Below are 14,156 nucleotides of genomic sequence, written 5' to 3'. Positions count from 1 at the left end.
CAGTGACACATATGGTGTTCACTATCTTTGCACTAATATTGCACTTTAATACCTATATATTTTGCGCTTTATACACGTTTTCTTATTTGTATAATTATGATGTACACCTATAGGGAATTGATATACAATTTTTACTAATTTGTATGCACCTTACTTATGAATATATATTATTTTTGTTTTTAAATTTTTTTTTTTTTTCACAGTTGAGATATATATATTTGTTAGCATCATTTACTGCAATATCATGCCCTTATGAAATGGATAGTACTGCCCTCTTATGTATATTTTTATATTATAAAATACTGATGCTTTGCTACTTTTAAAATACCTCAAGTACCTTTATTTATAAAATAATAAAGTATATATATTTTTACATTCAGGACTTATGGTCAATGTGTTCTTGTGTGTTGTGCCATATAAAAATATCAATACTATTAAATAGTCATGACGGTTGGGGACCCTGATGGTGATTATGCATTGGGGCCCACAAGCTTCACGTTACTCCACCGCCAGTCAGAATGGTGGATATCAGGCCCCACTGTACGGACTGATGCAGATCCTGGAGGTGGGACAGTTATTACACATTTATTGTATATCTTGTGGAAATGAATTTTCTGGCTGTATTAAAACCCTTTTAGAAAGTTAATGGTGTTCAGCAACTCGGGGGGGGCAAAGATGGACAATCCCTATAAAGAAAATTGTAAAAGAAATTGCCAAGGATATAAATACATAAAAAAGTAACAATGTCACAAAAAAAAAGTACGTAAAGATGATAAAACCATAATGTTATATTGGAAGGAGAGGTAGCATAAACTCTTACCTCTGTTGAGCTTCAGACTGCATTCACGTCAATGTAGAGACCGTGGTTCCCCCAACAACCCGGTATATAGCAATGAGCCTGTTTGCCCGCAGGGCTCCTGACCCGAGCTCGTCTGCAGATTGTGGTCCATACACGGACTTGTGAATGCCGCCTCACACTGATTTCAGGATTGTGGAGCTATGATGGGACTATATATTGCTTTTCACTGGAGTCCCATCAGTTTATCCGGGAGATATGGACGTTACTCTACAATACGTTTCTGCAGTTTCCTTTGTTTCAATTTAAGTTTCAAGATCTTTAGTTGCAGTTAACGAATAGGAACATTGGCTGAGAACACAACCAGCAAGTAGGCCAGGAAATCTTACATTAGCGTCAACCATCATTGCCTGAAAAAGGTCAGAGCCCATATCAGAGATCGATATTACAAAAACCGGCCATACACATTAGATGGCAGTCCGCTGAATTATATGCGGCTGCTGCTTGTCTGGCTGACAGCCATCTCAGCTGACTCTCCCTAATAGATATATAAATGAAAGCCCAGCTTGTGCATTGTGCCCCTAACAAAGTCTCTCTGATGGATGGGTCTGATAATTTTTTTATTTTATGTTTTAGGAAGAATAGTCACGGTGTTCCTAGTGATAAGATCCAGCGTATGAAAACCGCTTATGAGCACAATGTCACTTTCCACATGGTCCTCCACGCAGAGAAGCCAAACTAAAAATGGACACACTGTTTTGAAACCAGGAGAAAGGTGTGAACCCACAATGACATTTTAAAACCCAACGCAGCAGAGCCTGGATGTTCTAGTCAAATATCCCCGGCTCCAAAACCCTGATTACCAAACATGGAGGTATGTTCTTATCGGTCTTACATTTCTCCCTATCATCGAGGTGCTGCCACGGGCTGAGCCAGAGATGCTCTCGTCTAAACTCTACCCACATGATGTCCAATTCACTAGCATCTTGGAAGATGTCCATCATTAGCTCCAAACTAACTAAATAAGTGTCCAGATTTTTACAAGGTAAAATAGCATGTACAGATGAGTGAGGGCAGTGCTCAATGTTTGGCCAGTTTCCCATCACTACTTGGATCGAAAGACCCAACCCCGACCACCATCTCTCCCGACTTAGGCCATCTGCATCATATATACCTATGAGAGTCGGTTCAGGACAGGAGACCCAGCGGTAGGGCCAGGTCTTCTGGTCCGAGCTCTCTCCTTATGAAGGTAGCCTAAAAAGCATTAAAGGTAAGTGCTAAAAATCCAACCATACATTCCTGTGATATTAACATTACACCACTAACCAGGGTATTTATATCTGAAGTACTAAAATATCCCACGTTATTCCATTTGTGAAATGTGACTCACTACAGGTTGGGTGGTGATGTATGTAGTATTTTCTGCACCCCCGCTCTTATAGCGTGCCACAAATACATCATATATTGCTTGACTAACATCACCATACAATGCCCAAACAAATGGATAACTTTGAGAAAGACCCAGCATGTTTAAGTTACCAAGTGTGGGATAGGGGTGCACGTTTTGTGAGTAGTCGCACAACAGGTGCCATGTTCATCCATCTTGTGATAACTAAACACCGGTAAGGCCAGCCCTGGGTAAAATGCACATTTCTGGTATTACCATATTGCCATGGGTTATACCTTACATTTGATCACACAGTTCTATAGTGTTATGATAAACGTGTGCACCCTCAGTGACACTCATGGTAGCACATCTTGGTTGTAGCTCAGCTTCATTCACTTCCATGTGGCTGGTGTGCCGTACTATGTAATATGCTGTGTGTGTCTGAACAGACAGAGGATACTGCCCTTGTGAGGGCGCCATTGCCTGATTGTCCTGTTGACCAGAAGGAAGTGGATCCTTACTGATTATACACACATCTTCCCAATGAAGACCCTGTGGGCAATGTTCTTACGGGAAAGACAGAAAATTCAGCAGAAAATCAACAGCAAATTTCCAAGTAACAAAAATGGTGCATTTTTTGTTGCATATTTCAACCTTTACATTGTAAAGGATCAAATCCAAAATAATCTAGAGCATAAATTGACCTACTTCAGATTTCACATTGGCAGGTCACTTTCTGCTCCAGATTTTTTTTTTTTCAGTCTGTGGATGAGATTTCTTTTACTCATCTACTTTGCTAATAATGTAATATACAACGCATTCTGCATGCAAATCTGTGGTGTATTCGGCCCATAGGAACATAGAATTAAAACTAACACTAAAAACCTAAGGAAAACTGCCTCGGACAGACTTCCAACTAACTCTTGACCCATTGGAGAAATTAAAGCACACAGATTTACAGATGACTTTTTCCAGGGGAGAGTGGGAGGGAGGTTATTAATGATATATATATATATTTTAAAGAGTAAAAATTTTATAAATAAAAATAAAAGTTGTATGTATTTTTCTATCCATTTTTTTTTTTTCAAACATTCCAGTGAATCATTCCTTATTAATATAAACCCATTTTCATGATTTGTAGAGTTGTGATGTCCTCTTTATTTCTGTATCATTTGGATCCATATTTACAGATGTTCCGTTTCGTTCTTGTACATTTTTATATGAAATCAGATTTTGTAGAAATCCATTTAATAAATATATGTACAGTTTATTAAACATATATATACAGACTCTGCCTCTTATTGACCGCGCCGTGTATGATGCTTTCAGGGCTTTTGCTTTCTTTTCCGGCACAGTCTTCTCTGGCATGGTGCCTTACTGATATCTTGAGTCTTCACTACGTCTTCTGTTGTGGGACAATGGATGTTGGGGGCTTCCTGAATGTCTGAAGTGGAGATTTTCTGGTCAGTGGTCAGTTTACTGCCTCCCCCTAACCCGGATACAAGGGCTTGTGTATTAATCATGGCCAGCTCTTCATCAGCAACAAACCCTCCTAGTTTGCTTGGGGTACAAGACCCAGAATTTACACCAGTCTTGGCACATGTACGATCATCTTTATGTAAGCTGCGAGGAGGTCGAAATGCCCTTTGTAATGAAGGAGATAGTATTGTCCCCATTGGTGTAAGAGGAGCAGGGGATGGTATTCGACTTAGATAATCCAACCCTTTCATCTTTTTGCAGGTCTTTGGGTCCATGTCATTACATGCATTCAAAACCGTATTATTCCTTTCAGGGGTCGACATGTGTTTCACTTGAGAGTTATTCAGTTTTGGCACTGGAGTCTAAGACAGACAAAAATAAGAAACATTGCATAGATCAAACAGGTAAAAGTTATGGAGGAAAAACAAAGGAAATGTATTTCTGTTGTTTCTCTAGAGGAGATGAAACTAGAAGAAACTTGGGCACAATGTCAGTTTTCTCTGAGCTTCACCACCTTTTGGCTGCCTTACTTTACACCAATAGGGTAAAAAGGAAGGCCAGAAGCTCTATTGGGGCTTCATTAGGACATTCTGAACTTTCAGGAGTGGAGGAATGGGAGGAGACACAGATTAGATATTAGAAAAAACTTTTTGACGGAGTGATCAATGAGGGGAACAGGCTGCCACGAGAGGTGGTGAGTTCTCCTTCAATGGAAGTCTTCAAACAGAGGCTGGACAGATATCTGTCTGGGATGATTTAGCGAATCCTGCTTTGAGCAGGGCGTTGGACCAGATGGCCCAGGAGGTCACTTCCAACTCTATGATTCTATGAGATGGTGAGCGTGAGAATACTTGTAAAAAAAAAACAGCAGAAAAAAAAGGCAGCAATGTTTTTACCTGCTTAGGCCTCCAGCCAAATGCACTTCAGGGCACAGCAGGCCCATGTGGTAAAGATGGCAGTAACACAGGTGCAAAGATACTGATGAGACAGCCACTCACTACCTACCAATCCATGGATGGGCGGCTGCTTAGTATATGATTGCACAATGAGGACACAGTGGATGCAGAGCATCCAGGTTACCAGCCTATTAGTGACACCCTTCTATTAGATCAGGCGGGCTGCCCAGCGCTATCAAGATGCATCCCATGTGAACAGGCACCACAGTTTACAAGACAAAATGGGCCTAGCTGCACCCTGATATTAAAGAGCAAAAAAATACATATAATATATGTGAGGTATTAGTCGATATTTTGGCCAAAGTATACAAACCCGCAACCCAGCATCAAGGATCCTCACACTTGCGAGTCCCCAACACTAATCCATGACAATAGACAGCAACTAAAAGGACTAAAATCCTCCAAAAATTCAAAAAACAGCAGAAAAAAAGGCAGAGTACTTGTCCACAAAGTCCGACTGGTTAAAGGATTACCATCTTTTTGGACTATAAGACACATTTTAGCAAGAAGTAGAGAAAGCTTTTTGTTACTTACTGTAAAATCTATTTATCGCAGATGCTGCCACCAGTAGTATATCACACAAAAAAAAAAAACCTGACAACTCCCCACCAGGCTACTCCCCAGCAGGTGACACAGAGTTGTGCAAAATCAGTGAAAGAAGCAAAACCACGAACCTCTCCATACCCACCCAAACAAAGGAGGATGCTGTGCCCCCCAATGAAGGCTATAATAAAAATTTTATGGTGAGTACCAAAAATCTATATTTCTCAGTCACTTCTTGGGGGGGACCCACCAAATTCCAGTACCGCAGAAGAACAACAATCCCTCAGAATACTACTTGAGCAACTGCCGCTTGTAATACCATTCTGCTAAAACTTGCATCCCTAAAGGCACAAGTAAGAGCTCCACAACGATGTGGACAAAAGACTAACTAGCAGACAGAATAGATTAGAACAGATGCCTGGGGCGCAAGACCCAAGGAGGTGTCTACCCTGCGAAGGAAGTGATCCGTGCCCTGGCAGGGGCGCCCTATCTTAGCCCAACCTTCTACATTGGCATATTGAAACCAGTGACGAATGGTAGCCCTAAAGGCGGTCAGACATCTGCTAGAACATACCGCAATGACCCACAAAGCAACCTGTGAAAGACAGGCAGAGCTGCACAGCTCTGGCAATGTCAGATTGTGTAAGACCCTCACAGGAAAATGGAAGACCTAAAGGAACGAGAGCCATCTGCTCATTAAGGTGACTTCTAAGAACACGCTAATGAGGCAGTCGAACACCAGACCACTCTGTCTTGGAGAACGGAAGAGAACCTCTCTGAGCCTTGACTGATGGAAGAGATCCTTAGAAGAAAATATTCTGCCAGAAAGCCAAGAAGGAGAGATATCTCTGATCAGCAGGAAATGAGAGGACTGTAGGGGTGTGCAAGAACAGACTGAAGTCCCCCAGATCCATGAAGGCTGATACGATGGCTATGAGTTTGCTTAAGTTTCACTAGACCAGAAAATCCTAGGCAGGAACCTGGCTCAAGACACTGAGCTAAACTAAATAGCTGGCTGTCAGCTGCTCTGGTGTAGCATGTTGGGGAAGAGTCAGCTTTTTTTCTAAGACATATTCATAGTTAGCTTCCAAATAGCAGAATACAACCCATGTTCCTGTGTTCCCCAATGAAGCAACCGAGAAAACGTTTTAACACGTCTAGCATATGTATCTGCCATGTGTACCATTTTATCAATTATTAATAGTGCTAAAAAAAATACCACCAAAGTGTTAACTTACGGAACATCGGCTTCCAGGACCTACATGAGAGCGAGGGTCCACACTGCAACGTGTCAAGGATGCCTTTTCTTGGGGGTTTCGAGCTTGTAGGATGTTCATTAGTTTATTTTCCACTTCTTTACAAAACTCTGAAACAGACTGAGCATAAAATACATTTGTAGTTTTCTAATGGTTTGAAATAAATCTATTTTTTTTATACTACGTTATTGTGTATGGAAAAAATGCCGTGCATTTGCTGCACCAATACAGAAGATGCACTTTCCCCAGTTTATGGGGTGTATTAGGACTGGCCAGCCGTGACTTCACTTCACAGCACTTGGATTATTACCGGGAGGTTACCGTTCCCATATAAAATAATGCATGGATCCAGTTCAGTAGATGGCTTGGTGGCTCAGTCGTTAGTAGGACTGTTGCCCAGTAACGCTGGGTTCCTGGGGTCGAGTCCCATCAAGGACAATATTATTTGTTTTTAGAGAAATATGGATTCCATGGTGCTGTACATGAGAAGGGGTTACAGATGATATACAAATAGAAATTACAGAGAACAAGCTAATAATGACAGACTGGCACAGAAAGAAGAGGGCCCAGCTCTTGCGGGCTTATAATCTACACTCTACAGGATAATGGGGAAGGGTTGCGGCAGCTCTGGTGGTAAGATGGGTTATTGCAGGCTCTAAGATTTCTTGAAGAGTTGTGTTTTCAAATTTCATCTGAAAGTTATAAATGTTGTGGAATTGGACATTTTGAGGCACAGAATACCAAAGTATAGCAGGCACTCTTGATTTCTTTTTCCAAACCAATTTACACTCAGGCCCACCCTTACCTGTGGTGTGGGAATCACATAAAGCAGTAATGAGGGGGGAATTTATAGCTTTGAGTTCCCATCTCAAAAAAGAAAGAACAAAACAGATTGTGTCCATATTGCACCAAATTAATTCCCTTGAAAGATTACACAAGAGATCTCAAGTAAATAAGATACAAACTGAACTGACTGATCTAAGTAACTCACTAAAGAATCTTTTAAATATTCAATCGGCCAAGACTTATATGAGAAGTAAACAGAGGTTCTATCTCCACGGCAATAAAAGTAGTAAGCTTATGTCATCACTACTTAAGAAGCAGCAAGACAAGACGTTTACTAGACAACTCAAAGCTTTAGACGGCTCTTCAATCTTTGAGACCGCGGATATTGCCGAGGAGTTTAGATCCTTTTATGACAGTTTATACAATTTAAACATACAGGATAGCATGCAAGAACCAATAACAGCTATAGGAAAAATCAAAGAGTTCCTGACCCCACTAAACCTCCCTAAAATAACCCTTGAAGGCCATTCTCTACTGATTGCTCCAGTTACTCCTAAAGAAATTTTAGATACTCTCTCTACCATTCCAAACAGAAAGGCCCCAGGCCCAGATGGCCTCCCCATTATATATTATAAAAAGTCCATAAAATCATTATTACCCCACCTGGTGTCCTTATTTAAATCCTACTTGGAGGGCCAGCCCCCCCCTAAGCAATCCTTGGAGGCTTACATCACAGTTCTCCCGAAGGAAGGTAAAGACCCCCATTTGTGCGCCAGCTACAGACCGAAATCACTGTTTAATGCAGACATCAAAATGTGGGCTAAAATACTAGCGAGCAGAATAAGCAATTTTTTACCCAAACTAATCCATGCTGATCAAGCAGGCTTTGTGAGGGGAAGGGAAGGACAACTCCAATAAGGCCATATAGTCTATAATATTTGCCAAGACCCGAAATGTTCCCTTAGTACTCCTGTCAACGGATGCCGAGAAGGCTTTCGACAGAGTGAGCTGGAGGTTCATGGAACAGGTAATGATTAAGTTTGGCTTCCCTCCTCAGTATATAACAGCAGTCCTCTCTCTCTCTATTCTCAACCGACGGCCAAAGTCAGGATCAACGGCACCCTGTCAAACAGTTTTGAGATTAACAACGGGACTAGGCAGGGATTCCCTTTGTCGCCATCCTTGTTCATTTTAGTTATAGAAACTTTGATACAAAGCATCAGACAAGAACAACGCATAGAGGGGTTGTCAGTGGGTCGGGGGTCACTCAAAACACTAGCTTTCGCAGATGATCTTCTTTTCCTTATTACCAACCCGTCTCAGGCATTCCCGATCATCCTTCAAACTTTTCACCAATTTGGCCTCCTCTCTAATTTTAAAATTAATTTAACAAAATCAGAAGCGTTAAACATTACTCTCCCTCACTCTCAAATCTCCATCATTTGTACACAGACTCCATTCTCTTGGGCTAATAACTCTATAAAATATTTGGGAATATTAATAACTAGAGACCCCACCAACTTATTTCAAAGTAACTTCATTCCTTTAATTAAAAAGGTCGAAAACCTGATGCATAAATATAACCTACCCACATTATCCTGGATGGGTCGCATTAATGTGTTCAAGGCGTATATCATGCCTATCGTATTGTATACCATGAACATGGTTCCGATTCAGATACCCCTGACCTTTTTCGGATCGTTAAAATCACTAATAGGAAAATTTATCTGGAAATCAAAACCGGCTAGGTTGCCATATAGGCTTCTTTCTTACCCTGTCTCCTCTGGGGAATTGGGGGTCCCAGATCCCCTTTTATACTATAAAGCTATTCATCTCAGCAGATGGTTAAAGGTGGTGTCTTGTGCTGAGGGTGGGGAGGGAGATAGTGTTGACCTGGCTCTATTGGGCTCGGGGGGTTTACCTTATCTCTGGACTAAAGCTAAACCATCAATCACTCTTAGGCTAGACGAGATAACTTCAACTACATTGCGTATTAAAAGATTGGTGATAGGGGAACTCCCGGTGGACACTTTTCCCTCGACGTTGACACCGATCGGCTCAATAACCTATCTAATAGATTTAGATTTTCAGGATCCATATAAATTATGGTCTACCCAACCTAGAGAAACGTTGAGTAGCTTTTATGGTAATAAAATATTACAAAGAGGGGTTTGGCCATCAAGAGCAATAACTCAACCAACAAATTTTCTTCAAAGCCAACACATTCGACGTACACTTTTACAATTTAGACAAAAATTTCCGACTAAATCCAATTGGTCCTGGCTGGATATTACGACCAAACTTCCACCTCCGCGGCTAAAAATTTTATCCCGCATTTATTCACATCTTATCTCTCCGAACACACACTTTAAACCCTCGTTTATTTACTCCTGGGAAATGGAACTTAACACTACGTTCACAGAAGACCAAATATCTAGAATGCTGTCCAATGCTCGGGGCTTTTCCAGGTGTGTACTCCTACAGGAAAATTCCTATAAAATATTAACCAGGTGGCACTTGACTCCAGCAAGGCTCTTTCAAATGGGTCTTGCCGATAACGATGCTTGCTGGAGATGCCTCAACTCTGGAGGCAACCACTCACATATATTCTGGGACTGCCCTAAATTGAGAAATTTTAGGGATGGCGTTGAGTTAGTTCTCAGAAAATTACAACTAATAAAGGCTAATCTTAGGGCTACGGAAGCTCTCCTGTCATGTCCATCAAAAGATTTCTTACCAAAAAAGCATGGACTTCTCCCACTGATGCTAAGCGCTGCGAAACAGCTAATAGTTACACACTGGAAAGATGTATCCCCCCCACAATGGAGGAATGGCACGTTAAGATATATCAAATCTCTCGTCTGGAGGAGCTGTCTAGCTGGGAGATTTTTAATCATAGATCTTATGTGTCGACCTGGGCCCCGTGGACTAAATACCTAGAAGACAATACTCCTTGAGAGAAATTCAGTGTCATTTGAAGTCTTCCTTTACCTGAAAGCCTCTATACTAGTGTACCTGGACCCACTGCTCCAACATGAAAGTCCACCCACGCTATTTTCTAAGTACACCCATTGAATACTCGTGCCCATGCCATCTGTTACAGTTTGTTGATATTGTTGATACTGTTCATTAGTATGTATTCCCTTCTCTCCTTTCCTTCCTTCCCCCTTCGTTTCCCCTACCCACTATTTCCCTCCCCTCTTTCCTCCCCTTCCATCCTAAACCAACCCCTAATCAATACTTTGCCAGATGTATCTGTGAAATGGTGTTGTGTTTAATGCTGTTGTTTAAACTTGAAAATAAAGAATTAAAAAAAAAAAAAAAGAATACCAAAGTATAGGGGAGGCTTGGGAGAAGTCTGATGGGCAATTGGGTGAGAAACGTATAAGTGCGGAGAAAGAAAGGTCTCCTGAGGACTGGAGATTGTGTTTGAAGATTTTGGGAGATTAGTTTGGAGATATATGGAGGAGACAGATTATAAACAGGTAAATATGAATAGTTTGAACTAGATACATTGGGAATTTGGAAACCGATGAAAAGATTTTTTAGAGGGGAGAAAATGGAGGAATAACTATGGAGCCGAGAGATAAATGTGTTTAAATAGAATGTTCTTGTGCTGAGATAATCTTATAAATGTGCCCCTGCTGTGTACTGTGTAATGGCTGTGTCTGACCATGCAGGAACATGGTCTGATCGTACCACATCTCCTGGGCAGGGGAGGAAGCAAAAGAGTATACAGACAGGACAGCATGGGATCTGTGAGGTAAAACATCTCCTGTTTTTAAACAATGTTTGACTTCAAAGAAAGAATCCTTTGTGATCCCGTGCTGTCCTGTCTGTACATTCTTTGGCTTCCTCCCCTACCCAGGAGATGGAGTATGATCAGACCATGTCCCTGTACGGTCAGACACAGCCATTACACAGTACACAGCAGGGGGCACATTTATAAGATTATCTCAGCACAAGGACATTTAATTTAAACACTCCCAATTGTGGAAATTATTATTCCAAGATCTATTGATTCAAATTAACTTTTGTTGGTGTGAAAACCCCTTTGGGGACGGACTGGAGAGGAGAGAGTGTTGAGAGGAAAGCCACAGAGTAAGACATTGCAGTAGTCGAGGCGGGAGCTGATGAGGGCATGCTACATTTTAGTAGATTGAGGGTTGAGGAAAGGACAGATTATGAAAATATCTTTGAGTTGGAGGCAATAGGAGGTGGAAAGAGTTTGGATGTGCGGCTTGAAGGACAGGGGAGTACGAGGGTTACTCTGAGGCAGTGGACTTCAGGTACAGGGGAAAGTTTGATATAATTTATTGTGATAGATCAGGTAGGGTAGATAGGAAAGATTAGGAGTTCAGCTTTGTCCACATCAAGCTTTAGGAAGTGTGAAGAGAAGGAGGCGGCTATGGCTGATCAACACTCTGGGATTCAGGACAGCAGAGAGGTGACGTCTAAGCAAGAGAGGTAGATCTGAGTATCACCAGCGTATAGGTCAGGGGGTCTCAAACTCGGCTGGGAATATGGGCCTCATATAGAAAAAATCTGAACTTGGGGGGCCACATTCTTTGAAGGACAGAGTGACATTTTTAGTGATACCTTTTTTTTCTATACACCTTTTGAACATTTTTGACATTTTTTATTTATTTATTTTTTTTTAGAGCTTGGGTCGTTATGGATGTGGTGATAGCAAATTTGCACTAATACTGTAGTTATGTCCCCATATTGTAGATTTGTCTCCATCCAGGTCCCTATATTGTAGTCATGTCCCAATCCAGGTCCCCATATTGTAGTCATGTCCCAATCCAGGTCCCTATATTGTAGTCATGTCCCAATCCAGGTCCCCATATTGTAGTCATGTCCCAATCCAGGTCCCCATATTGTAGTCATGTCCCAATCCAGGTCCCCATATTGTAGTCATGTCCCAATCCAGGTCCCTATATTGTAGTCATGTCCCAATCCAGGTCCCCATATTGTAGTCATGTCCCAATCCAGATCCCCATATTGTAGTCATGTACCTAGGTTTGAGAGGAGGAAAATAGAAAAAGAAAGTGAGGCAAAAAATGTGGTTAATTCTGTACTTATATCCCACATCCTGGTACATATATGTCCCTATCCAGGTATACGTGGCCCCCTCATCCCTATCCTGGTATGCATGGCTCTCGCATCTCTATCGTGGTATTCATGGTCCCTTCATCTCCATCTCCATCCCGGTATGCATGGCCTCCAAATCCCTACCCTGGTATGCATGGTCACCTCATCCCCATGCCAGTATGCATGGCCTTCTCATCCCTATACTGTTATGCATGGCTCCTCATACCCATCCTGGTGTGCATGGTCTCCTCATCCCTAACCTGGTATGCAAGGCCCCCTCAGAGTACAACGCAACTCCCCCTGCGCGTACAATGCAACGCCCCCCTTATAGAGTATAATACAGTCCTCTTAAAGTATAATACAATCACACAGTATAATGCAGCCCCTCCCCCCCACACACACACTAATGCAGCCCCACAGTCCAGCAGTGTTATACACACTATAATGACACAATACTTACCCTCTCCCTGTTCCACCGCTGCTCTGGCTTCTGCAGCACGTTTCATCAGTTCCACTGCTGACACAGCGTGGTGCATGATGAAGTGACATCATTGTGCGCCCACTGAGTCAGAAGCACAGGGGGAGTGATGGGAGAAGGAGGGTCATCCGACGCTCTCTCCTCCATCACTGCTTTCAACTGTATAGGCGTATATGATGCCGATACGTTGAATGCGGGTAGAAGGGGAAGGTGGCACGACGCCGGGCCTCATAGAGGCTTGGTCTAGCTTTCCCTAATGCTGTCCCGGCCTGCATGAAGCAGCCTCGGAGGCCGCATGTGGCCCGCGTGTTTGAGACCCCTGGTATAGGTGGTACTGGAAGCCATGGGATTTTATAAGTCGTCTAAGGCTAAAGATATATTGAGAAGATCCCAGAACAGCGCCTGGAGGGACACCAACATAGGGCGAGATGAGGAGGTAGTGTGGGAATGAAAGTCGCTAAATGTGCAGTTGGAGAGGTATGAGGAGATCCAGGAGAGCATAAGGTCTTTGATGCCAAGGGAAGAGAGGATCTATACTAGGAGGGAGTGGTCGACTGTGTCAAATACAGAAGAGAAGTCACAACATCTGCAAGGAGAGTGCATGTTCTCCCCGTCTTTGCATGAATTTCTTCCAGGTTCTCGGATTTCATCCCATACTCCAATGACATAATGGTATGGAATTTTAATTGTAGACAGGGATGATAATATCTAATGTGTTGTGGAATTAGTGGCGCTATACGAATGAAATAAATACTAAGATTATATGGCTTTATTAATGGAGAGTTATGTTCCTATATGACATACGCGTACAAATATAGCAGCTAGTGACTTCACTTGTGATCAAACTCCAATAGGAAATGTTTCTTGAAAATACTAATACCTTCTTCTTGTGCCATGCTACCTGCAGACAGATGTGGATTATGCGTCCGGTATACATATCATGCACAGACTATTTGTATCTGGCATGTACTTATCGCATAACGCTCATCTATATACTGTACATTGTGAGGACTGTGTGCAATCTTAGGCTACGTGCATGCGCACACAGTTTTTGATATGAGGACTTTGGAAGCAGAAACTGGGTATGTGCCATCATTTTGCTGTTTTTGTGTGTTTTTTTTTTTTTTTTAGAGAAAACTGAGCAGAATCTCCAAATTTTGTATTTTTGAAGAGGATTTGAAGTGTCCTCTCAGTTTCTACTCCAAAAACTCCTTGAAATACTCCATGTGCACATAGCCACGGAGCTGAAATGCTCAAAATTTCAAAACTCCTTTCAAACTTGGAGTTTCTGCTCACTTTCTGCTTCAAAAACTCAGCAAAATGACTTTTGTCACATAAGGGTATGTTCACACTATCGAACTGGGCAAATACTATGAATCAC

The 14,156-nt window shown here is 42.0% G+C and overlaps 2 protein-coding genes across 3 annotated transcripts in view; one reads left to right on the top strand and one right to left on the bottom strand.

Moving 5' to 3' along the window:
* Positions 1-3,489, top strand: part of N4BP2L1 (NEDD4 binding protein 2 like 1) — a 35,273-nt gene extending 31,784 nt beyond the window's left edge. The window contains exon 5 of the mRNA XM_073583189.1: positions 1,433-3,489. Within this exon, the coding sequence (XP_073439290.1) occupies positions 1,433-1,538 (106 nt within the window). The 3' untranslated portion in view covers positions 1,539-3,489. The remainder of the gene's footprint in view (positions 1-1,432) is intronic.
* BRCA2 (BRCA2 DNA repair associated) overlaps positions 3,430-14,156 on the bottom strand; it is a 174,378-nt gene continuing 163,651 nt past the window's right edge. For both annotated transcript variants that reach the window (XM_073583185.1, XM_073583186.1), the window contains exons 25-26: positions 6,400-6,537; positions 3,430-4,024 (exon numbers count right to left, since the gene is read on the bottom strand). In XM_073583185.1, the coding sequence (XP_073439286.1) occupies positions 3,509-4,024; positions 6,400-6,537 (654 nt within the window). In that variant the 3' untranslated portion in view covers positions 3,430-3,508. The remainder of the gene's footprint in view (positions 4,025-6,399; positions 6,538-14,156) is intronic.

The sequence above is a fragment of the Dendrobates tinctorius genome, unplaced genomic scaffold, assembly GCF_039654945.1.
Source record: "Dendrobates tinctorius isolate UK_male_01 unplaced genomic scaffold, ASM3965494v1 ptg000075l, whole genome shotgun sequence".
NCBI classification, from domain to species: Eukaryota; Metazoa; Chordata; class Amphibia; order Anura; family Dendrobatidae; genus Dendrobates; species Dendrobates tinctorius.
Note: the sequence above shows the minus strand (reverse complement) of the source record. Positions and strands in the feature narration are given on the sequence as shown.